Here is a 23,688-nt window from a genome sequence, read left to right on the forward strand (position 1 = left end):
CTAGTCCCGGAAGGCGGAGAGCATGTGTCCGTAGAGATAGTGAGAGTGAGCTAAAAGAGAGAGAAAGAGACAGGCATTGCGTGGTGAGCTGGCAGTGAGTCCCTGAGAGACGGGTTGCAAGGTATCTGCGGCGTGCTTGCAAGCTCCAAGCGCCCAAGGCCAAAGAAAGCAGGAAGGGCAAGCCGGGCAGTGGGCGCGAGCAGGGCTGGAGCGGCACGGCCGGCCGGAGGCCAGGGACAGGCGCGGGGAGGCCTTGAGCCGGTGGAGGGCGGGCCGAAGAGCGCCCGTGCCCAGGGCCTGGCCCACTTACCCCGAGCCACGGGCAAAGCCCCGTCAGACCCGGGGCGGGAGGCGGGGTCAGCAGGAGTAGGTCCGAACCGTGGAGGTCTCCAGTCTCTGCGCCCCCGCCGTCCCGGCCGGGAGGAGTCGGCAGCCGCGGGAGAACACAGAGCGGCGGGTTAGTGCGCGCACAGCTCGCCCGTGGGGCCTTCCCGGCCGCGCCTGCCCGCGGCGGCCATTAGTTAGTGCAGCGGCGGCGCGGGAGCTGTGCGCCCGCCTCGGCCTCGCCTGAGCGCCAGCGCCCGTCCCACTCCGCCGCCCGGGCACCTAGGTCCTGCTGGGCCGCGGCCATGCCCAGCCAGCCTGCCACTCACCTTCAGGCATGATCTTCTTTGGCGGGGCCGGTGGAGGCTGCAATGGCCCCAGGGTGGACACGCGGAAGCCTACCGGAAGCGTTTCGGCAGAGGCGCTGAGCACGGCGCTGCCGTGGTGGTCCCGCGGCCGGAAGCGTTTCCTCCAGGAGGGCGCGCGGCGGAACACCTTGTCCTCCCCCTGCACCGTGGGGACACGCAAAGGACCAGGGCTACCTTGGAACTGCCACCCTCACTCCCTGCCTGGGGTAGGACAGTCAATGGCTGGTTCTAGGGGTACCTTTCCCTTCGGAAAGAAGGGAGCAAGGTCACGTCCGCTTTTAGGCCCTCAGCTTTTCCTTGTGTAAAGTGAATGGGGCAAAGTGGATGACTCCGGGGAGCCCTTGTGACTCTGAAGTTCCCTGTCTCTAGGCGGGGTGGGGTTCCCCTGTTCGGATGTGGCATCCTACAGTTGAACTGTGTTTCTCTGCGCACCCCAATCATCTCAAACTGGGCTTGGGATGCCCACTGACCTTTAAAGTATTCCTCCTCTCAGGCTCATCCATGGGAAGTAGTCACCAGCCAGCCTCCATTCACTCCTCCCTGACTTTCTGGGCCCTCAGTATGGCTGCAGCACCGGTGTGCTGAAACAGCGCTGGGTCAGGAGTCAGGAGACCTGGCTTCCATTTTATCAATATTAGCTATGTGACCCTGAGCAAGTAACCTCTCTGAGCTTCAGTTTCCTTATCTGTAAATGTAAAATAGGAATAACATCATCTGCCCTACCTATTTCTCAGGCTGCCTATCCCTGAGGGGATCAGGGGAGAACATTGACCCATTGACAGTGATGGGTCAGGCAGATGGCCAATCAGCGGCAGGTTCCTCCAAAGGCTCCTGCTGTCTGCCCTCTCACCCATGCCAGCCAAGTCTCCAAAATAACTATCTCTGCCAGAGGGCACCCAGAGCCATAACTCTATAGGATGTCCCTCTGCACAAGCTTCCCACCCCACCCTTCAGAGCCCACATCCATCCTGCTTGGCAGCCATGCCTAATCCCCCTCAGCGCTTATGTTCTTGGAACTGGTGCAGGTAGAGTGCTAGCAGCAGGAATAAGAGACACGAACCCACCAGTTCTCACCTAAACAACCTCTCCCAACCCCATTAGGGTTTGTTGTTTGTGCCCTGAGTGGGCCAAATGCCCCCATCAGTTCTTAGCACCATGTATCTCTGTCATAGCATTCATCATAGCATTTTTAAATGTACTTATGGGATTATTTCATCAATTCCTTTCTCTCCCTCTCTTCCTCCCCCCACCCCACCCCTTTCAAATTCTATGCTTCATGGGACAGAGGTGATGATCTTTTTTGTTCCGACCAATATATCCGCAGACCTGAGTAGTGCCTGGGAACACCGTAGGCACTCAATAAGTATTTGATAAATGGCAGCTGGCTCCCTATGCAGGCATCCCATCCCTGAGTTTATCAGGAACTTTCCTCATCATTTCTGTCTTCGCCATGATCCTATCTTTAACCTAATCTAGAGACCCTTCTCTTCTGCATGCTCGCTCTCTCTCCATTTCTATCTTCAGCCAACCCTAAGGACTTGTTTCTGTTTTTCTCCCCCGTCCCCTAATAGTCAGATGTTCTTTGTGTTCCTCATCTCCTCATTTCCCTTGAGTCCTGACATCCATGCATGGGAGAACCGGATATAGCCCTCCAGGGCCTTGAAGCTTGAAAGGGGAAACTGAGAACTAGAATTGTCAAAGGAAACAGTTGCAAGAGACACCTCAAGGTTGCTGATGATGTGCTGGATGGCTGGACAGGAGGCAGTCTCTTGGATCTCCAACCTCCCACCTGCCACTCCCCCCACCCCCAAATCTCACCTTATTCCTAGGACCTGGCCTTCGACTTAAGCTTCCTTTTAAAGAATCAGTTCTCTCCAGCCCCACACCTAGCTGCATCCCAGAAAGCCCACTACATTGCCAAGATGATGTCACCTACTCAGTAACCACCCCAATGCCTGAAGCCTGATAGGACAGCTATCTCCACTTTTAGGAGGCAGCAGGAGGTAGGAAAAAGAACACAGGAATCAGATACACTTTTGCTCCAGTCTGGCTCTGCCACATGTCAGCCTGTGACTGCAGGTAAGTTATCTGTGACAGCAAGTAAGTTACCTCTTTGAGCTTCAATTCCTCATCTGTAAGATGGCATAATAACCTGTCTCACATGATGATTGTTAGCATAAAATAAGATGTCTGTCATCACTGCACCACCATGCCTTGCCCAATGCCTGGCGCAGAGTAGGCATTCAAAGAATATTTTTGTAAGGATTGAAGGAGTAAAGAGTTTTCTAAATTAGAAAGCACCATTCAAAGATATATGGGAAAGCTGTATCAAAGAAAGCTTAGAACCTAGTGTGTGGGGAATAAGTAGGAGGGTCCACCTTGCAGGGGCATTGGGAAGATTCAGATCTCAGAGTGGGGACATCTGGTGGGGTCTGGCAGTTTCCCTCCTTGAGTGGAATACACACACACACACACATACATATGTAATATGTATGTAATATATGTGTGTGTGTGTAAATAACACACTCCAAATTTCAAGGCACCTCTGTGAAGAAAACACCCCTCCACAAATTCTGTATATTTCTGAGTGTGTCCTATCTACCGAGGTGCAGTAGTCATTCCACAAAGGTGGGTTTTAGCCCTGTTAAACCCAACTAAGAAGAGACTAATTGATAAGTAGATAACACTAATGGTGTCCCACAAGGAGGCCCAGAAGTCTAAACAGAGGCATTGGTAGAGGTAGGGGTGCTGCAGAGAAAACGGGGATCAGAAACAGTTCTGATTGAAGATGGAGAAGCTAAAAATAAACAGTCTGGGCTCTTTTTTAACTTGTTTGGAACCAAGGCAGCTAAGGCAGACCTGACAGCGAAGGCAGGCAAGGTTAATGGTAGGAAAGTGAGTAGGGAGGAGGAAGGGGAGAGGAGGAAGGGGCTGGGGAGGGGGCTGTGCCCTCAGGAAACACATATGTTTTAGGAGGAGCATTGTGCTAGGAGCATCAGTCTAGCATCCTAATGCTAGATTAGGAGCATCTCTAACAGGAGCATTATGGCTAGAACTTTGGAGTTTTCCAAGACATAGTCCAACCTAAACTCAAGGAGAAGGCCTGATGAAACTCAGTTGGAAGGGACTGTTTCTTCAGTGACCTGGGGCATAAGAGTAAAACTAGAAAGGAAGCTGGGATGATAGAAGCCTGAGCCATGTGTTTAGCTGTGTCAAACTGCACTGAGGAACATGTGAGCAAACCTGTCATTTAATGACCTCAGAATAATGTCTACCTCCAAACAACCACACTATTGGATGGGTGGGAAACTTAGCAGGCTGGAGATATGCTGTGCTCACAGCACTGAAGAGAGGGGCTCTAAGAGAGAAAGAAAAAGTTATGATCCCAAAGAGATGACCTTTGGGGGAAACCTCTGATCCTGTGTGGTTAGGAGGTTTAGGGCACAGAGCTGGAAGAGGCTAGAGGTACCCAGAAGGAGTTTCATAGAGACTTCTCCAGGCCTATTGCTAGGCCTGTCCCTGCCTCCCCAACCCCCTGATATCATGCCCATCCTCTATGGCTCTCCTCCCTTAGGCCACCCCACCAATCACCAAGGAAAGCAGAACTCATGAACTCCAACAAACCAACAGTGACCAGACCCTCAAGGTCCCCAGTTCACAGCCAGGTACTCACATCATCCAGCTTCCGGTCTGTGCCTAAGGCCAACAGGTTGTTGAACTCTCTCTCCATCACCTGGCGTGCCTGGAGTCCACAGGGTGAAAGAGGGAGAGAAGGGAGGGGCTATAGTTAATGACCTCTAATGCCATCTTTCACCTGTTTCCTAGGGGGTCCAAGGGCAGAGATGGGGTTTTCAGTGCATTTAACCCGTTAGCCCTTGATGCCGCTCCTTTGAGCTAACCTCGGTGTCCTCTGAGAAGTCAAAATGTTAACCTTACGATTTTTTTCATATGGAGCAAATTAGAAAACTATAATTTTTTAAAAAGTAGGATCATAGAACACGCGGATGGACACACTTCACCTACTGGGGAAAAGACCCCCACAGTTTGTCTCTATAAGGGAATATCATGCCATACTATCTTTCTGGAAGGGTAAATAAGCATGTAGACCATGGATAATGAAGATTTAACTTATTTAGATTATATAAATGTATTTTATAAAGTTCCACATAAAAAATTAAACTTAGGGGGCTTCCCTGGTGGTGCAGTGCTTGAGAGTCCGCCTGCCGATGCAGGGGACACGGGTTCGTGCCCCGGTCCGGGAAGATCCCACATGCCGCGGAGCGGCTGGGCCCGTGAGCCATGGCCGCTGAGCCTGCGCGTCCGGAGCCTGTGCTCCACAACGGGAGAGGCCACAACAGTGAGAGGCCCGCGTACCGCAAAAAAAAAAAAAAAAAAAAAAATTAAACTTAGGAAAACTGCTCACTCATGGATATTGGTGGCCCTTGGGCTGAGTGGGGCATAAAGGCCTTGTCTATAGGCTTCCCAGCAATTTCTTGCTAGGAGATTTGAGAAATGCCAGAAAAAAGAAAATTTTCAAAATTACCACCTGATATTCTGAACCATTTTTAATGAACGATTCCATACTGGGTCAGATCCTACTTCCCCTAATAGCTAAGCTAAATGAACGGGTCAGAAAAATAAGAACGGTTAGAGAGCAACAGAGAGTAGCCCTGCTACTCTTTACAGATGTAGTGCTGTCCACAAAAACTGGATGTATTTAGAGATAGGAAATGAGAGAAAAACAAGCCCATTTCTGGGTAGATAATATTAACCATAGCATTCTGTGGGGACAGTCTTTGTTGGTATTGGGAACATAATATTTTTTTAAGTGATCAGAAAGGAGAAGCATAGTTAATTTTCAAGTATCCAGGTGACACTGTTCCTCTGGGTAATGAAAGGTGACTATGACATTTACAAACTTCAGAAACATTTCACAAAGTTGTATGAGTGGGCAAGAAAGCAGCTGATGGGGTTGGAGATGGGCAAGCATAGAAAAATTGCATTGGGATTTCCCTGGTGGCGCAGTGGTTAAGAATCTGCCTGCTAATAACGCAGGGGACATGGGTTCAATCCCTGGTCCGGGAAGATCTCACATGCCGTGGAGCAACTAAGCCTGTGTGCCACAACTACTGAGCCTGCACTCTAGAGCCCACGGGCCACAACTACTGAGCTTGCGTGCCATGCAGCCATAAATAAATAAATAAATAAAATTAAAAATGATTGCAGCTTGGGGGAAATCTCAGCTCTTCCTAGAGAGCGAGGGGAATCTGTGCTATCCATTCTGACTGGTTGGGATGGGTCATTGCAAAGAGACTGTAGGACGCCCTGGCCCTGTGTGCTGCCATCACCCCTAAAAGGCCAACACTCCACCCAAAATTACAAGACAACTCAGCCCTATCCTCACACAAGCGAAAATTCGTCTGCTCCCAGAATAGCTTGTGCAGCTCTGGTGGCTGAATTTCAAGAGATCTGACAGCTGCAAACAGTCCAGACAAGGGCAGCTAAAATGATCAGGGCATGGAGACAAGTCTATATGAGGAAAGGCTAAAAGAATTAAGACCACTCTGTCTGGAGAGACAAAGGCTTGGACCCAGAGGCAACACAATCAGAGTTTATGAAATCACAGAAGGTGAGAACTAGTCAAATACAAATATCCATACTAAATCGTAGACAATTAGGATAAGGCAATTCTCTTCCCTGGGGGGAGCCGACTGTGGGTACATTTAGGACAAATAAAATTAGGTAGGACTTTACACAACAGGTAGTAATTCTAGAGTCCATTACCCACAGGAAGTTAAAAAAGCCAAACATATAAATAGGTTCAAGAGAATTTAGATATATTCTTAGATGACAGCTCCATAATAATTATCAAATGTAATGGAAGGAGATGTCTAATCTTTTGAGCTGTTGACAGGGAGACAAAGCCCTGGCATGGAGAAGCTCTGGGCTGTGTTATTTGGTATATTTAGCTTTCTAAAACCTAGGGACCCAGGAACAGATCCTTGGGGGGGAAACAAAGGGGATATGGGTTCTCTGGTCCTTATGGGCCCCAGGGCTAGTTTTCTTCTATGAATAGTCAGGTCAGAGAAGCAAGTAGAGGAAAAGTCTCAGCTGTAAAGATGGGGCTGGGAGGAGATGGGGGTGCCCACTGCAGTGTGGGGATTAACACAGTATTCCAGGCCTGTGCTGAACGTGCTCTGTATGTGAAGGGCATTGGTTTCCTAGGGGGCTTGGTTATGCACAGGGACCACTTGGAGGTTTGAGGACATTTGTGATCCCCTCTAGAACAGCCCTCCAGAAAGCCCTCCCACCAATCCATAAACTTGCGCATATCAGAGGGAGAGAGAGCAAGAGAGTGGAGGAAAGGGAGAGACCAAGATTGAGACTGATGACCAAGATCAGACTGACTGAGACTTACAGCCTACCTGGGTATTCTGCGTGGGTATCTGGAGGACCAGGGCCAACGTGTTGTGGTCAAAGTTCTCGTCCAGGGCCAGCAGAGCACCATGCACACCACTCTCATGCAGGTTTCCTGCATAGTCCCGGAGCCCAATAGACTGGACCCAATGAACCACCTGGTCGTTGGTCCAGACCAGCACATCTGGAGGGCAGGGGAAGAAAAGGAGCAGAAAGAGACAGGTTTGGCCAAGGCCCCTCCAGGGACAGAAATAGAGGTCCCTAGACCCAGAGCCCCAGTCCACCCTGTTCTCTTGGCTCCTACCCACCCCTACCCCCCTCAACTTTCCACATCTTCTTTCTGTCCTCCCTGGCACCTGGGCTCTTGGAGAACCAGCCCCATACCACTCCATTCTTGCCAGCCTGCAAGACTCAGGGTCAGGCTAATACGCTTTCTCCCCAGAGCCCCTGTACCAGTCATCCACTGCCCCCAGGCGGGAATGGCCCTCTTCTTATTCTTTCTACCTTCAAGGTCTCTTCTAAGACTTGCCTTTCTTTCCTGTCCAGCCCCACCCAGATCACCAAGTTCCACAAGCACTTTCTCACACCAGTCTATAGCACTATCCCAAGGGGATCATTGCATTTGTCTGGTTGGTGGCCATTGTCTGAGGTGTTGGGGAGGGGGATGTTGCAGCTGATCGGGCAGGGGCTATTTTTCCTCCACCAGATGGCAGCATCCTTTGGGCATGGATTGTGTCTCCCTCATCAGACTGGGAGCTCCCTGCTCCCTAAGGGCTGTGTCTTCCCTCTTAGATTTGGAGCTTCCCTGTGGCACAGAACACCTCTTCTCCCTTCACTCAGCCCAAGGCAGGGATCAGTGAGGCAGGTCCCTGCTCCCCCAAGGCCGCTCCCACCACAACTTTCAGAGGAGGCTCCACTGAGCCTGACAAGCTTACCCTTGATCTCATGCTGGCTTTCTTCCCGCCTCTTCTCCAGCTCCTTCCGGTCATAATTCAGCCTCTTCAGACACATGATGCCATACTGAAGACTGGTTCTGCAGGCACACAGCCCCCCTGAGCCAGAGCCTCAGTGGGGCCACGTTTCTACCACATCTGCCCCATAGCCAGCACCAACCACAGCCCATCAAGACCTATATCCTCCAGCACAAAGAGCATCCCAGCCCACTCCTCCTCCTTCCCCCAGGGCTTAGACATAATCCATCACAAGGCCACTTCCCTCTCTCTCTGCCTACCCCAAGTCCTCCCTCTCAGCCAGGGTGTGGGCCTGATTGACAAAGGAAAGTTCTTTGAATGATAGCAACATGTCCCTCCCTCTCCAGGCACTGGAATGACAAAGAACCCTATAGATATTCTTTTGTGTCCCCATTTCACTCAGAGTCCTTACAATGGCCTACAATGTGATACATGATCTGCCCCTATACTGATAGCCCTGCTGTTCCTCAAACATGGCAGAAACGCTTGGCCTATGTGCCTTGGGGCCTTTGCAGTGGCTGCTCCTTCTGCCTGGAACACACCCCCTCCCTGCCCCCCAGTCTGCTACATGGCTTACCCCCTTGTCTCCTTTAAGTTTTTGCTCAAATGTTATATTTTAAATTCAGTAGTTACCTTGTCCACCTGATTTAAAACTGCAACATCACCAGCACCACCAATCCCCCTTACTCTGGTCTAATTTTTTTTTCTACCACCTCTTATCTATTAACATTCTATCTATTTATAATTCCTTGTCTGTCTCTCCCAGTTACAATGTAAGCTCCACGAGGGCAAGGAGGTTTGTTTTGTTCACTGATGTATCTCAAACGCCTAGGATGGTGTCTGACACATTCTACAAATGTAAACACCATAAATGCTAAATGAATGATGTGAAATAATTCACATAAAGTACTAAAAGTACTTTAAACTGTACCAGGTGCATAGTAAGCACTCAATAAATAATTACTAAGCCAGGCCACGAACCAAAGAATCCGTAGGTTAGAAGGGACCCCACACACTATCAGTCCAAGCTCCCCACCTAATGCAGGAGTCACCTCTGTAACATCCTTTTGAGTATTATGAACACCTGTGCCTAAACACCTCTGGTGACAGGGAACTACCTCTGGATGCAGCTCATCCCATCTTGGGCAGCTTTCCCTGTAGTGTTCTTCTTTAAACTTGAACACTACTCTGTCATTCAGCCTCTCTGGGTTTTGTCATCTACAAAGTGGAGGAATAGAATAGAAGGTCTCTCCCAATTCCAAATACTTTTGACTCTATCATGGAGGCCATTGCTTTGTGAGATTAAATTATGCTTGAGTGCTCCCTACTTCTCTCCCCTCAGTTCTACCCAGGTAGCCCATCTGCCTAGAACAAACCCTTATAGCTCAGAGACACCACTTCTAAGGAATCTGGCTCAAGGCCACTGGTTTAAGCCTTGGTCCCCTGGAGGGGGCAGATGCACACATACCTCCTAACTGGAAATGCCTCTAATTTCAATGTCACTTACTATAATTTTCAGTTCAGTTCCTATGACTTTCAAAGCTATTGCACAGCTTAGCAAAAATATAAAGGCCTGGGGCTTCTCTGGTGGCGCAGTGGTTGAGAGTCTGCCTGCCGATGCAGGGGACACGGGTTCGTGCCCCGGTCTGGGAGGATCCCACATGCCGCGGAGCGGCTGGGCCCGTGAGCCATGGCCGCTGAGCCTGCGCGTCCGGAGCCTGTGCTCCGCAACGGGCGAGGCCACAACAGTGAGAGGCCCGCGTACCATAAATAAATAAATAAATAAATAAATAAATAAATAAAGGCCTTAAAGTCAGATCAACCTGGATCTGAATGCCAGCTGTGCCACTTCCCAGTTGAGTGGCACTCAGCATATGTGAGATGGGGATCATAACTCTCCTGCAGAGTTACTGTGAGCATTCAAGGTGATCCTGTATGAAAGGGCTTAGACCAGCCCCTGAACATCAGAGGCATTCAGTAATGGTACCACTTTTGGAAGGACATTACTAATTATTGTGTGTGCTTTTTCTCCTATCAAAATAGGAGATTCTCATGGAAACCTGCTCAATAGAACACTATGGTCTAAGGAAAAGAGCTCTGAGTTGGGTGTCAAGAAAGAAGGATGCTGGCCCCATTCTGCAACCACTTGGCTGAGTGACCTGGTGACACTCAATCTCTATTGGACTTGTTTTCCCCATCTGTGTAAGGAGAGTTTTTAAATAACTCTTTCTCATCGTTAAAAAAAAGTATGATTTAAAAGAATTTTTAAAGATATAAGAACATGCTTATGAAATATTAAGTGGAAAAAAAGCAGTTATACCTAATTGAGGTAAGGAATGTGGAAATGTTTTAGAAACTGTGAAGTACCCAAGATTTAGAGCTAAATCTTGAACTGTGTATATAGGCTGAGAGTCTCTCATGGGCAGTCGGGGGAGGACTTCCATAATGCTGTATAGGGTTGGGCTGCCTGATCCTCTAGCAGCCGAGGCACATCTCAGTTTGGTGGGGAATGGCCCTTCTCTCCCCAGCCCTATCAATCACTGAGGAGGGAACAGGTGCAGCTAGGCCTGGCAGCCTCCCAGATTGACAGAAACAAAAGATTCCCTTTCAGCCCCGGTGGTGAGGGAGGGGTGGTGCTCAGGGCAGACACAGCTGGGGGTTCCAGCATAGGCGGCTCTGCAACGTGGTGGCAAGAGAACTGGATTTCAGTCAGGAGACTTGCATTTTGCTAGCATCCCTGAGTGACCTCGGGCCGCTGCTCCTTCCCATGCCTCAGTTTCCTCACCCATAAAATATGGAGGCTAACTAGATCCCTTCCAAATATAACTTTCTGCTGTTTATGAGTTGGAGAGACCAAGGGACACCTGCAGAACCCTAAAAGAACCTTGAAAAGCCACACACTCCCAGCTCCACCCTTTGTCACATTAACTACTCAAGATAAAAGACCTGGCTCAAATAGCAGCCTGTGTGATTTGAAGTTGGATGTTAAAAAGGACTTCCTAGTGTGTTAGTCTGAGATTATGGAATAACTGTGCTTTGGAATATTTTGTGTAAGATTGGAATTGTTTGTTACCTTCATATTTAATAGAACTATTTAAATAATACAGCCATCTGGGCTCGATATTTTTATCCACTGCTTCAATAATCTCAGACTAACACACTCTTGACACCAAGCCTGACAAGAACATCATAAGAAATGTAGAGACCAGTATCATTCATGAACATAGATGCAAAACTCCTAAACAGTGGGGGAGGGAAGGACTGGAAGTTTGGGATTACCAGATGCAAACTAGTATATATACGATGGATAAACCACAAGATCCTACTGTACAGCATGGGGAACTATATTCAATATCCTGTGATAAACCATAATGGAAAAGGATATGAAAAAGAATATATAAATATATAACTAATCACTTTGCTGTATAGTAGAAATTAACACAACATTGGAAATCAACTGTACTGCAATAAAATTTTTAAAAATTAAAAAAAAAAAAAAAGGACTTCCTAAAAACTATCAACTCCTGGAACCATTACCGAAAACCTATGTCTTAGGAGGGCTGCCTCCCTAGCTCCAGCTGGTTGTTTCCATGCTGGCATGTGCCCATAGAGCTTTCTCTTTTTCAAGAGAAGCCAGACATCCAGAATTTTGCTTAACATTTCCTACTGTTTAAATATTGGCAGCTAAGGTCATAATTTTAAAGATACAATGTAGGCCAAACAAATTACATGTGTGAGCCAAATTCTGCCCACAGGCTACCAGTTTGTGACCTCCACTGCAGATACTTTTGCACAGAAGACCTTTTCAACAAAGAGGAGGAGAACACTGGATGACTTCCTGTACAAAAGGATGTGTGTTTAAAGCTGAGAGGCTCAGATCTGGGATGTTGGCAGGGCAAGCATCCAGAAAGAACGTTCCTCTCATCTTGTAAGGAATTAGACACCTAAAATAGATGCTGGGTTCAGTGTACATCTTCTCAGGGTAAATGTAGAGAATTCAGCAAGCTCAATGACAAGAAATAAAATTCATATCCAGGGGGAAAACTTTCTAAGTGAAGCTAAAGAGAAATGACTGTGTCTTAAGGGTTGGAGGTGAGAGGACTAAACCCTCAAACTGCAGGGGAGACAAAGATTTGGCTTTCCCCAAAGGGAGACCTGTTACCACCCAGAACAGGCAAAGAAAGAGATGGAAGCACCTCTATTCCTGGAGACAGACCCCCAGAGTTGGGGGAGAACTGTGTAGGGAGGTGGCCCCGGGTTCCAGGCTGGCTCACCGGTGGAAGCTGTCCACCATCTTCAGGTGGACCCGCAGGTCCTTCTTGGTGAGGTGATCCAGCATGCGAGCGTCAACAAGGCACTCCATGAAGTAGCTGCGGTACTGGGGGAGCCCCAGGCTGGGCAGCCACTGGTTCCCAATCCACTCGTGGTTCATGTCCCCATAGGCCAGGGTCTGGAGAACAAGATGGAGGAGGCTGGGGGCAAAGGCAGTGCCGGCAGGTTGCAGCTAGCAGTTCAATAAAATTTCAGCTTACTTTCACTGAGGGGCTGGTAGAGGCGGGAGGTGAAGATTTTAAATGGAGCTTTTTAAGATCCTGGAATGATATATTCCCACTCACTTATCAATTATCTACACTAATGAACAGAAGCAACCACCTAGGCAGCAAGTCATAGGAAATCCTTCCCATCGACTCTGAAATGCATTTGTGGTGCTGTAAGGCAGACTTGCCTTCCCGATTTTCAGTCAGCCTCAAGCCTGCTGAGCCCAGCGGATAGACTGCATTACAGGGGGCCTGCAGAGTGACAAAGAAAGCCAGTCTCACTTGGGAAACTGGCCTCACAAGGTCCACAGGGAGTTACGTTTGGCTGAAGATATAAAAAAATGAAGTAAGGTGAACTGAGCCTGCCAGCGCTCTTCTCTAAGGCTTGGTTGTCTCTCCAGAGATTCTCTAGGTCCTTCGTGTGCCGCCTCCCCACCCCACCACACACCGTGTGCCCCACCTCCCACCCAGTCTGGTTCTGAGAGGCCTGCTCCACTTGGTCATTGCCTCCTGCCTTGCGGGCAGGGACCTCCCTAACCATCTATCCTTAGAACGAATTTTAATGGTAACCCTCCATCACTCTCTTTCCTTACCCAACTTGTTTTAGAATTGAAAATTTCATTTTGTTATCTTTTAAAATAAAACGATTGATACATATAAAACATATGTAGCGTATGTTCGTTACTAAGCATAAAAACGAAGTTAACATCCTTGGACACCATCCATGTTATCCACACTGTTGCATCCATCCTTATGTTCTCCTTCCCCATGTTATGCCCTACTGCCCCTCTAGAGGTAACCACCATGCTGAGTTTTCTGTCCATGATGCCCCTGCTTGAAAAAATGTTCTTATAGTCACCAAGGTCTATTTCTCTAAATAATATGATTAAATTTGCTTGTTTCTGAGTTTTAATAGAAAATCTTTGGGGACTTACACTTTTCACTTTACACTGTATGTCTGAGTCATCCATTCCCTTTGCTAAATAGTGTTTTACTGTGAGAATATACTATAACTGATCTGTCCAGTCTCCTGTTGATGGGGTTGCCCAACAAGTATAAACAGTGCTACGTGCTTCTTTTTTTTTTTTTTTTTTTTGCGGTACACGGGTCTCTCACTGTTGTGGCCTCTCCCGTTGCGGAGCACAGGCTCCGGACGCGCAGGCTCAGCGGCCATGGCTCACGGGCCCAGCCATTCTGCAGCATGCGGGATCCTCCCGGACCGGGGCATGAACCCGTGTCCCCTGCATCGGCAGGCGGACTCTCAACCACTGCACCACCAGGAAAGCACTGTGCTTCATTTTTATTCATGGCACTTACATCTATCTGATATATTGCCCATTTATTTGTTTGTTTACTGTCTGTTTCTCCCCTAGAATATAAGCCCCATGAGGGCTAAGTTTGCTCACTTCTGTATCCAGAGGGCATAGAAAGGCCTAACACCTAGTAGCTGCTCAGTAAATCCTTGCTCACCAAGTGAATGAATGAAAGCCCTTTGCTCAGTTCACCAGGGGTACCCCTGAGAGGGACAGGAAGAGGAAGAGGATTCATACCAATCTAAGTCTCATTACTCCTGGGAAGAGGGTTGAACTGAGGGGAAGAGGCAGGCATGCTGGGGGCACAGCCCTCCAAGGCTCCTCACCTGCCATGGTGAAAAACCAGAAGTAGCTAAAGGGGAATGAGGAAGGATGGAGGCGGGTGGCTTCAGCGGAGGAGAGACCTGTGCCCAGGACTCTTTGTGTGAAGGGGGACCTAGAAGACTGGGGCTCAGGGGCCTCCCTGGTGGCGCAGTGGTTGAGAGTCTGCCTGCCAATGCAGGGGACATGGGTTCGTGCCCCGGTCCGGGAGGATCCCGCATGCCGCGGAGAGGCTGAGCCCGTGAGTCATGGGCGCTGAGCCTGTGCGTCCAGAGCCTGTGCTCCGCAACGGGAGAGGCCACAACACTGAGAGTCCTGCGTACCGCGAAAAAAAAAAAAAAAAACCTGGGGCTCAGAGAGTCCTGCAGGGGAGCAAACCTGCTGGGAGAACACTACCCCAAACTGCTGAGAGTTGGTTCTGGACAAGGGGAGGGGGTCTTACCTGAGCCCAGCTGCCCTCCTCACTGTCCTAGGAATGAGTGCAGCATGTCAGGGGGAAACAGGCAAAGTCAAGAAACCTGGCAGCCTCCACCCAAGGTCCCACCAAGAAGGAGGAGCAGACACCCCAGTAGCTGGATGGGTGACTTGGGAAAGCTTGTTGGGAAGGTTAAGAGAGCACAGAAGGCTGGTGCACGTGCCTGTGTTTGCAGTGAGAGGGGATCAAATGTGTATGTGGCAGAAACACAGTCAGGCAAGGTGCCAGGTCCTCCCAACCCTCCCCGTTCCTCCACCAAGGATCAAGCACAAGGGTTAAGGACTCTGTGGCTTCATGACAATAGCAGGGCAAAACGCTCCCAAGCCCTGCTCTTCTTCACTGGAGTATACCAGCAGCCCAGGGTGAACTTGTGACCCCCTGGAATAGACCACCCACACACACACACACAAACTGTTCCTATTCTCACTTCTTTCCCACCCACCCACCACCCTGAGAAGAGAACTCCATCACACATCAGGGAAACCAATCTCGTATTAGATCAGCTACAAGCCCCTTTGACTTCCCACAACCTTTCCCTCATCCTCATGCAAGTCATCAGTCCTAACCCCAGGCCCAGGGCCCAGGGCCAGACTCACTGTTTTAGTGGATGTTGCCAGAGTTTCCATCTCTTCATGGGTGACCCAGACATTCCCAGAAGACTGTAGGCAGAGAGGAAATCTAGCTGGTCCTGCGTGTGAGCTCCTTGGCTCCCCATCAGGCTGGGAGCCCTAAGGACAAGACATAGCTCCCTTCCCCTGAGTCCTCCCACAGGCCCAGCCCAGAATTCTGCACATTGTCTAGCTCTGAGCAACTCTCTTTTATTACCATATCTGCACTGCTTAGCACAGTGCCTGGCACAGAGAAGTACCCAACAAATGTTTCCTGAATGAATATGAATAAATGGTGTGAATCTGGAATAAGGGCTGACCCCAATCACAGAGATGGACTACAGTGAAAGATTTTACCCTGGGGGTCCATGGAGAGGTTTACATTCTTGTGGAGAGGTTGGAGGACCAGAATTTACAAATGCCCCCTACTCCCTCTGCTACCCCAATCTGGCAAAAACACAGAACCCAGAAGTCCTGTCTTTGGAAACTCTGCCCAAAGATCTAAAATTACCAGCAGAGTAGGTATGGGGAGATGGAGCTCATGAGTGGTACGTGGGAGGCAGGGAACTAGGCCTGCTGGGATTCTGCTAGCAACAGTGTTACCTCCTCTTGGAGACCGGGTGGAACCCTTTGTGGGGATGGGAAGTAAGGGGCGGGACTCAAATGCTGCCATCTTCCCAATGACCAATATGAAACTTTGTAAACACTATTTCGGGGCTTCTGAAAATGTCCTGGGTGAGGGAGAGGTCACTCACAGTCCTGGAGGTGGGCGGGGCAGAGGGGCTGGTCAGCGACACCATCTCCTGGATAGCCAGCCGGAGCTTGAGCCGGTGCAGGGCATTGCTGATGCCAATTTCCCGCTGGATCTCTGTGTCCGAGAGGGCTGACATGATGGCACCACTCTTGACGTTGGCCCGGCAGGCTGCCACATACCAGGCAGGCATCCCCACCCAGAGCTGCAGATATGGGGCACAGAGGGTAAATTCAGCCCCTTTCCCAAGATCTGGGCTCCACTGCAAAAGTTTGGCAATACTGAGAGGCAAGGGCCAGGCCTCATCCATGGTCTCAGAACAGCAAATGAAGAGCAGAGGAATTTAGAAATGTGGAGATGACCATCATCAAATGCCTCTTTTTCCCATTTTACAGATGAAAAATCTGAGGCCTGGGAAGGTGAAGGGATTTTACCAACATTGCATGGGTGATTAGCTCCTGGGGGCACCTATAGGAAGAATGAAACCACCTGTGAAAGTCTTAATGGCTCAGTGAAGATTAATTCCCCTTATCCAGACTTAGCTACTCGAGAGGCATGAGTATATAGCATTGATTCTGGCTAAGTGCTAGGTATGGCACTGTGCACTTGGCACGGGAGAAACATGCTGGGAAAATTCTAGGAATACCACCCCTTTGCCCAAGGAGTCCTTGTCCCAATCCACACATCCTTCCCACCAGACCCCTGAGTAGACTTAGACTCCCTTTGCCCAGGTTTACCTCTAGCCAGGAGACCACAGTAGGGCCGTCCCACTGAGCAAAGGGCATTCCTTTTCTGCGGGCATCTTCAAGCAGCTGGTGTCTTGCAGGAAGAGGAACAACAGACTCACTAGTCCTTCCTTCTTTCTCAACCAAGCATACTCCCAGGGATCATGGGCTGTGCCAAGAGTTGGACTCCCACTACCCCTTCTCCCCACCATTGGACTGCCACCCCTGCTCTATTCCTGAAGCAGTGTGACACCAAGACATGAAGCAGCAACACCTCTCCATTCCCAGAGGTGAGGGTTCTTGCTTTGTTTGCACATGGTCTGAAACACAGACATTCTACTCTGTTCTGCCAGAGATCCCCAGGTGCTAGGTCACTCTCCCACAGCACCCTTGTCTCCTTCTCACTCAGGTCATCCTAAGAACAACCTCCCAAACCCTGCTGTTTCCACTTAGACCAGGCCAACTCAGTCCAGAAAGGGCCTTGCTGGGCTCTGGCTGCCTGAGCTCAGTCCCATGGCAGTCCAGGGAAAAGACAGTGGGTGAGGGGTTGGACCCCACCCTGGCAGAGCCCGGCCGGTGGTTCTTACTTCTTCTTCAGCCGCCGGTCCTTTTCTGCCTGGGTCCCCAGCTTGGTAGGTAGCATGGGCTCCTGCAGACCGAGCTCAGAGTCTGTTAGCAGAACTAGAAGGGAAGGGATGGCATATCAGCTAGGCCCTCTCTGCTTCTCCTCCCTTGGCCTGGGCCAGGACTGGGGAGCAGACCAGCAGGAGGCTCCTCAGCATGTGACAACCCAAGGGTCTGATGGGACAACCCATTATTCCTGGAGCCTCCACATGACATCCCTACAAGCAGGCAGCCCTACAGTGGCATCAAGTGGGTCACCCCAAGCCCAGACAGCCTTCCCCTGGGAGCCCCAGCCCTGGAGGTGTTTTTCAGCCAGATGGATGGAAGTCGTTCCACTCTAACGGCAGCAGAATCCTAGACAGAACTTGTTCCTCCTCCAAACCAAGGGGAAAAGGAAACCCAGAGAGCCAGAGTGGGCTTCGAGGCTCAGACAGAATTACCCTGACCTGGGTTGAGGGTGGGGAAAGAGGCACGTTCAGAGATGTGTGTCTGGGCCTCTTTCTCAGGGCCACTCACTTGCACAAATCGCAAAAGGGAACATGCATAGCTCTGTCCTCTCCTGTTAAGGATCTCCTGAACTGATGCTAGAACTCATGGCAGGGGCAGCATTTTACAATTCACTTAAGCCCTGGTCACTCCTCACAAGTGCACAGAGGACCGAGGGTGTTGGTAATCCAGAAGCCAAGCTGGGATGCTGTCTTAGGTTTAGGTGCCAGTGTGGTGTGGGGAACATAGGAAATCATAAGGCTTCAACACGAGACGCCTCTTCCACTGACCAGACCTTCTCAGCCCTGCCCCCTCCCACCTGTGGCTGGCTCCACACTATATTTTGCAAGGCCCTTATGAGCTGGCCCCAGCCTAGGGTCTAAACTCACCTCTTCTGCTCCCCCCACCCACTTCCCTCCCCACTCTGAATAGACTCAACTGCTTACAAAACTCTCACACCCATGAATCTTTGCCTTTCTCAGACCCCCCCACACACACCGTGCTTCTTCCCCTCACACACACACACACACATACACACACACTTCTTGACTTGGCTAATTCCCACTTAGCCTTCAAGCTTCTGCCCAGGTGTTGCCCAGCAGAGAAAGCTGCTCCTGTCGCTCCCACCACTCCATGGCTGACCTCTGAGTTCCAGAAGCACCCAGAGCATATTGCTATCTTAATATTGTTTTAGAATCATCTCTTTAGTTTTTCCTTTTCATTAGAAACTGAGCTCCTTGAAGGAATGCACTATTGATCCGATACCTAATACTAAGCCTTGTTTACAGTAGTTACTCAATATATGTCTATTGAACAAATAACTGAATAGATGAGGGAAAGAGAAGGAGGAAGGGAGGGAAAGGAAGAAAGGAAAGAAGGAATAGGGGAAGGGAGAGGAAGACAGCTAACACTTACTGTGTACCTACCACACACCAGGCACACACTGGAACTTTATATCATCATAGAGGTGTTAATAATGCTACCCTTGCCCAAGCACTTACTTGACTATCATGTCTACAAAGTCATGATGAGGCATTGTGATATTTTGAGTCCTGGAGGCAAGATGTACTAGGAATTAAGAACTGACTCTCTTAGAGAAAGAACTAAGAAATTTCTCCTGAAGGTCCTGAGCCCAGTACCTCAGAAAACCTCCAGATGGGAAGAAACCTCAGAGGTCCAGCCTCACACTGAATACAGGAACCCCTTCTACAGCATACCAAATAAACAGCCTGATACTGATGCCTGACTCTTCTCGTGGCAGGAGCTACCACCCCATGAGGTAGCCCTTCCCGCTGTGAAATAGCTCTAACAGAAAACTTCTTCTCCAGAGCTGAATCTCTGTCTGTGGCTTCTGCCCGCTGGTCCCTGGGAGGCAGGCAGAGAAGACTGCATCCAAGGATACCCTCCTGCTTCTGCCCTCTACTCGCACCCATTTACTAGGAGACAGAGACCATGGCCCGTGGCTCCGTCCTGGCTCAGCTGGATCAGCCTGCCTTTCTCCTTCTTCCCAAACAGGCGGCCGATGGATGATTTGATGCCCTTGCGCTTGGCGCCCTTGTGCAAGGAGTCCTGGCTGCTGTTGCTGCTGCTGGGGTTGCTGCCTGGATCCTCCAAAGCACTACAGGATGACAGCCAGGAGGGGGTGGAATGAGAAGAAACAGACTTAAATTACAGCATGAGAGATGGAAGTTAGACTTCAGGAAGAACTTACAGTAAGTGTCAGAGTTGGGAGGGTTAAGGGGACATGATCAGAGCATGTGACCAAAGGAGACATGGGACTGTCCTTCCCTGATGGTGTTTCAAAGACAAGTGAGATGTTCAGACACCTGGGACAAGTGAGATGCAGCCTGTGCAGAGGCAGAGAGAGGGACGGATAAACTTGGGAATGGAGAGGCTCGATATGGGGTCTGCTCCACTTACCTCTTGCCTTCTTCCTGGCTCAGGGCTGGGTGGCCAAGCTTCTCTAGCTGCAGCATCCTGGGTGAGGAAGGAGGAGAAGTCTCACATTTTATGGTGGCTTTATCCTCTCGGTTCTCTTCCCGAGACACTGGTGACTGAACAGACAGTGAAGCTGTCAGGGGATAGAGGGAGAGATCTGGGGCCTGCCTACCCAGCCCAGACAGGCAGAGGAGCATGGAGAAAAGCAGAGGGGAGGCCCTAGGGGCCTCTCAGAGTTCAGACTCAGACTCAAGGGCCCAGTGGGGAGAAGCCAAAAGGGAAAGGCCTGGGAGAATTAACCTATTAGTACCTGGGTCATCAAGCAGCACTCACCAGCAGCTTCCTCCTATGCTTTCTTAAGTCACTGGGCTGGAAGAGAGAGTGAAGGATGAGCTTGGACTCACCCTTTGGTTGCTTGAAAGTCTAACCCAAGGGGAGCCCAGTGGTCTTAGGATGAGAAGATAGGATTTAGTGCCTCACACAGGCCTGAAGAGAATATCACAGCAAAGCAAAACAAAACAAACAAAACAACAACAAAAAACTGGCTTGAAAAAATAACTCAGGGCTCCCTCTGGAAGAGAGAAAGAGGTATGGGCATTGGGTGAGTTTCTTAAGCATTACCCAAGGGAGAGGGTAAGAAAGATACTACATAGCCCTTTCCAGACCCAGAAGGACATGCTGGTGACCTGGTATGCCAGGGTCTGCACACATCATGAGAAGAAGATGCTGGGGCCCAAATGAGAGAGAGTGAGCCCTGCTGTGCCTTGTCAATTCCCCTCAGCCAAGCCCAGTGATGACACAAGGTTGTTCATCAACTGCCCCAAGACTCTCACCAAGGTCATGACCCCCATTCGGTCCAGGTCCTGGGTAGCACCGCGGGAAGTAAGCTTAGGTGTGGAGCGGCCGCTGAATGGAGGGGATGCGCTGGCCAGGGACAGGGCAGTCAGAGAGGTGGGGATGGAAGCACGTTTGCGCAGCTGGGTCAGGTTTAGGGCCTCCATGCTGCCACTAGTCACTCGTGTCTCAATCTCCTCAGCACGGAGCTCTGTGGACTCCTTCTCTTCCTGGATCATCCTGGGAGGCAGGCAAAACCAGATCTCATGATTAGCCCCAGAGAGGACCCAGCAGGAGGCAGAGGTGGGCACTGCCTGCAGTCACCACCCAGTGACCCCAGGTAGAAGGCAATGGCCAGGTGTGCCCCATTGTTTTCGGCATTGCAGGGACATACAGGGCCTTGTGGGCAGAGTTGGTTCTATCCCACTGCAGCTTAGACAATTTTCTCTCTTTCTTGTGAACTGGCCTAAGGTAACAAAACTCCCTAATTTAACAAAAGCAGTTGCTGGGAAAGGAGGCAATTTAGTCAGTGGAATATAAATCTTCATGGAAGTCAGAATTCTTGACCTACCACTATCTATAGGGCCTCAGTTTCCCAATATACCCAATGTCAGGAATGGTCTAGGTCAGTATTTCTCAAACACAGGACTTTAATTGATACTGATCCCTGATGGAACTTTCCCTGTTCCATGGAAAAATTAGAATAATAGTGATAATGTTATGTGTATGAAGGGGGCACTCAGAGAGGAATGTGTGTATGTACACTCACACACACATACACACACACACTCTCTCTCTCACACACACACACAAACTAATGTAAACATGCCAACTATAGCAGGACCTATCTTTATTCTCAGAGCATGTCTTTCCAACTTTAGGGATGTTAAAACATCCTTTCTTGTGTAGAATGGTTGTGATAGGAAATGGTAATTATCTTTAATGTTTCATTTTGCAGAATGAAAGTTGGCAGTCCTATGTTAGTACCCTTCTCTTTCTGTGTGTGTGTGTGTGTGTGTCTCTAGTGTTTTCTTCTTAACTGGTCTGTGAAATCCAAAAGTGTGGGAACCATTGAACCAGATGACCCCTACAGCCCTGTAAAGCTCTGATGTTCTCTAGTTTGGATTTTCTCTTGCTGTTTGTCACAAACATTAATAAACTCTCTACAAAGGCAGGGTAAAGTGCAGGTCTTCATAACATTCCCTGTCAATGGTTTCTGTTTGATGCCTCATTAGAGACCAGAGGCGTGACACAGTGCACTGAGTTTAGACCCGAGTTTGAATCCTGGCTCTGCCACTTACTGCATCGCTTTGGACAAATCACTTAATCTCTCTGGTTTGTTTCCTTGTCTATAAAATGGAGATAATGCTGTCTCCTCCAGTGACTGTGATTAGACTGACAAAAGCCCTCACCCTGAGTTGGCCTCAGTATGTGGGAACTACACTCTTAATGGTTATGTTTAGCCTCAGGAGCTTCAGGAACACAGTCTCCATAGACCTGGGAGAGAAAAGGAAGCCTAAGAAGTCAATCTGAGGTCCTACCCCTCTCTGTCCAGCACTGGGCCAGAACCTTGCCTGATGCTCCACACAGGGTCCCTAAACTGTGGCACTCTAAGGTGCAGCTGTAAGAGACAAGCAAACACAAGTAGAATCTCTCCTGCAGTGACCAAACACAAAGAGCCTCTGTCCTTCAAGGAGCCTCCCAGGCCCTCCACCCCTGCCCTAACCTGATCTCCTCGTTGATAGCATCCAGCTGCTCCTGCAGCATCATGGCCAGGGTCTGGGCGTCTGAGTGGCTGCTGGGGGAGACAACGTCCATGGAGCCCACCAGACCCCCTGGCTCATCCTCATCCACATCAGAGATCTCAGGGTCACTGTCAAAGGCAGGGGTGGCTGTGGGGACCAGCACCCCAGGCAGTGGAGATGGCTCCCAGTCCTTAGCAGAGAAGGAGGGTAGAGGAATAGTAATAAGACACACCAGATGACTAAGGAGCAGGACCCTCCCAACCTATACCAGCAGCACTGGCATCTCCTAGGAGCTTGTTAGATATGCTAAATCTCTGGCCCCATCCCAGACCTACTAATTCAGAATCTGCTTTTTAACAAAATCCCTGGGTAACTTACTTGTATGTTAGAGTCTAAGAAATACTACTCAAACTCAAGGAGCCAGATAGCAGAATGGTTAGGAACAGATTCCAGAGACTGCCTTGCTTTGAATCCTGGCTCCGCCAAATACAAGCTATGAGAGAGTTCTTTCACCTCTCTGTGCTTCAGTTTCTTCATCTGTAAAGTGGGAATAGTAATAGTACCCACTTCATAGGTAGCTCTGAGGATTAAATTAGGAAATGCATGTAAGGCACTTAGTACAGGGTCTGGCACCAAGTAAGCATTATGTAAAGGCTATCTGTTTCTACTCACACAAAAGGTGACTAGATATAGGGAACGAGAAAAAGCCAAGCAGGCCTGACTGTCTTGTGTCTCGGAGTTTCAGCACATTACAGGACCCTCTGATCAACCCTCAGAGGAGGTAGCTTCTCAGAAATCATTCTACAAACCCCTTCGGTAGACAAAGGCCCAGAGGCACAAAGAGCACAGAACTGGGCTGGGAGTGTGAGAAGAGCAGCGGAAGAAAAAGAAAGAGGCCATCTCTCACCCCATCCTGTATGACCCAAACCCCCAAGATCCCCTTAGGGCTCTTTTCCCGCTCCTGCAGCCTTTAGACTGAGGTCCTGGGCAGCTGGTGTGCTCTTATAAACAGAGGAAAGGGAGAGAGGGGAAAGAAAAAAAGAGATGACTTCAGACTTCAACTCCCCCCTCACACTAGGGGTTTCCGAATGGCAGAGATGAATCTTCCACCATCAGACTAGGAGTTCCCTCCTTCTCCACCTATATCTTCTAGTGCCCTAGAGCATGTAGAGGATCTGGGCTCGAGACAGAGCATGGCTGACAATTATGGGGCTAGGAAGGAATCAGACTTCCCCACAAGATTGAAGTCA

At 49.6% G+C, this 23,688-nt stretch overlaps 1 protein-coding gene across 11 annotated transcripts in view; it reads right to left on the reverse strand.

Moving 5' to 3' along the window:
- The window catches only part of PPFIA4 (PTPRF interacting protein alpha 4), a gene marked incomplete at both ends in the record, with an annotated part of 35,414 nt that continues 11,726 nt past the window's right edge, over positions 1 to 23,688 (reverse strand). For 4 of the 11 annotated variants that reach the window (XM_079698105.1, XM_079698114.1, XM_079698109.1 and 1 more), the window contains 16 exons: positions 1 to 50; positions 654 to 831; positions 4,366 to 4,434; positions 7,118 to 7,293; positions 8,045 to 8,142; positions 12,355 to 12,530; positions 14,695 to 14,721; positions 15,324 to 15,386; positions 16,091 to 16,291; positions 16,824 to 16,905; positions 17,399 to 17,492; positions 19,373 to 19,539; positions 19,842 to 19,975; positions 20,193 to 20,228; positions 20,693 to 20,933; positions 22,420 to 22,628. In XM_079698105.1, the coding sequence (XP_079554231.1) occupies positions 1 to 50; positions 654 to 831; positions 4,366 to 4,434; positions 7,118 to 7,293; positions 8,045 to 8,142; positions 12,355 to 12,530; positions 14,695 to 14,721; positions 15,324 to 15,386; positions 16,091 to 16,291; positions 16,824 to 16,905; positions 17,399 to 17,492; positions 19,373 to 19,539; positions 19,842 to 19,975; positions 20,193 to 20,228; positions 20,693 to 20,933; positions 22,420 to 22,628 (2,001 nt within the window). Of the gene's footprint in view, positions 51 to 357; positions 417 to 653; positions 832 to 4,365; positions 4,435 to 7,117; positions 7,294 to 8,044; positions 8,143 to 12,354; positions 12,531 to 14,694; positions 14,722 to 15,323; positions 15,387 to 16,090; positions 16,292 to 16,823; positions 16,906 to 17,398; positions 17,493 to 19,372; positions 19,540 to 19,841; positions 19,976 to 20,192; positions 20,229 to 20,692; positions 20,934 to 22,419; positions 22,629 to 23,688 lie in introns of those variants that run through there. The other 7 variants (XM_079698107.1, XM_079698115.1, XM_079698113.1 and 4 more) reach the window with 3 other exon arrangements.

The sequence above is a fragment of the Hyperoodon ampullatus genome (assembly GCF_949752795.1).
Source record: "Hyperoodon ampullatus genome assembly, chromosome: 2".
Taxonomy (NCBI): Eukaryota; Metazoa; Chordata; class Mammalia; order Artiodactyla; family Ziphiidae; genus Hyperoodon; species Hyperoodon ampullatus.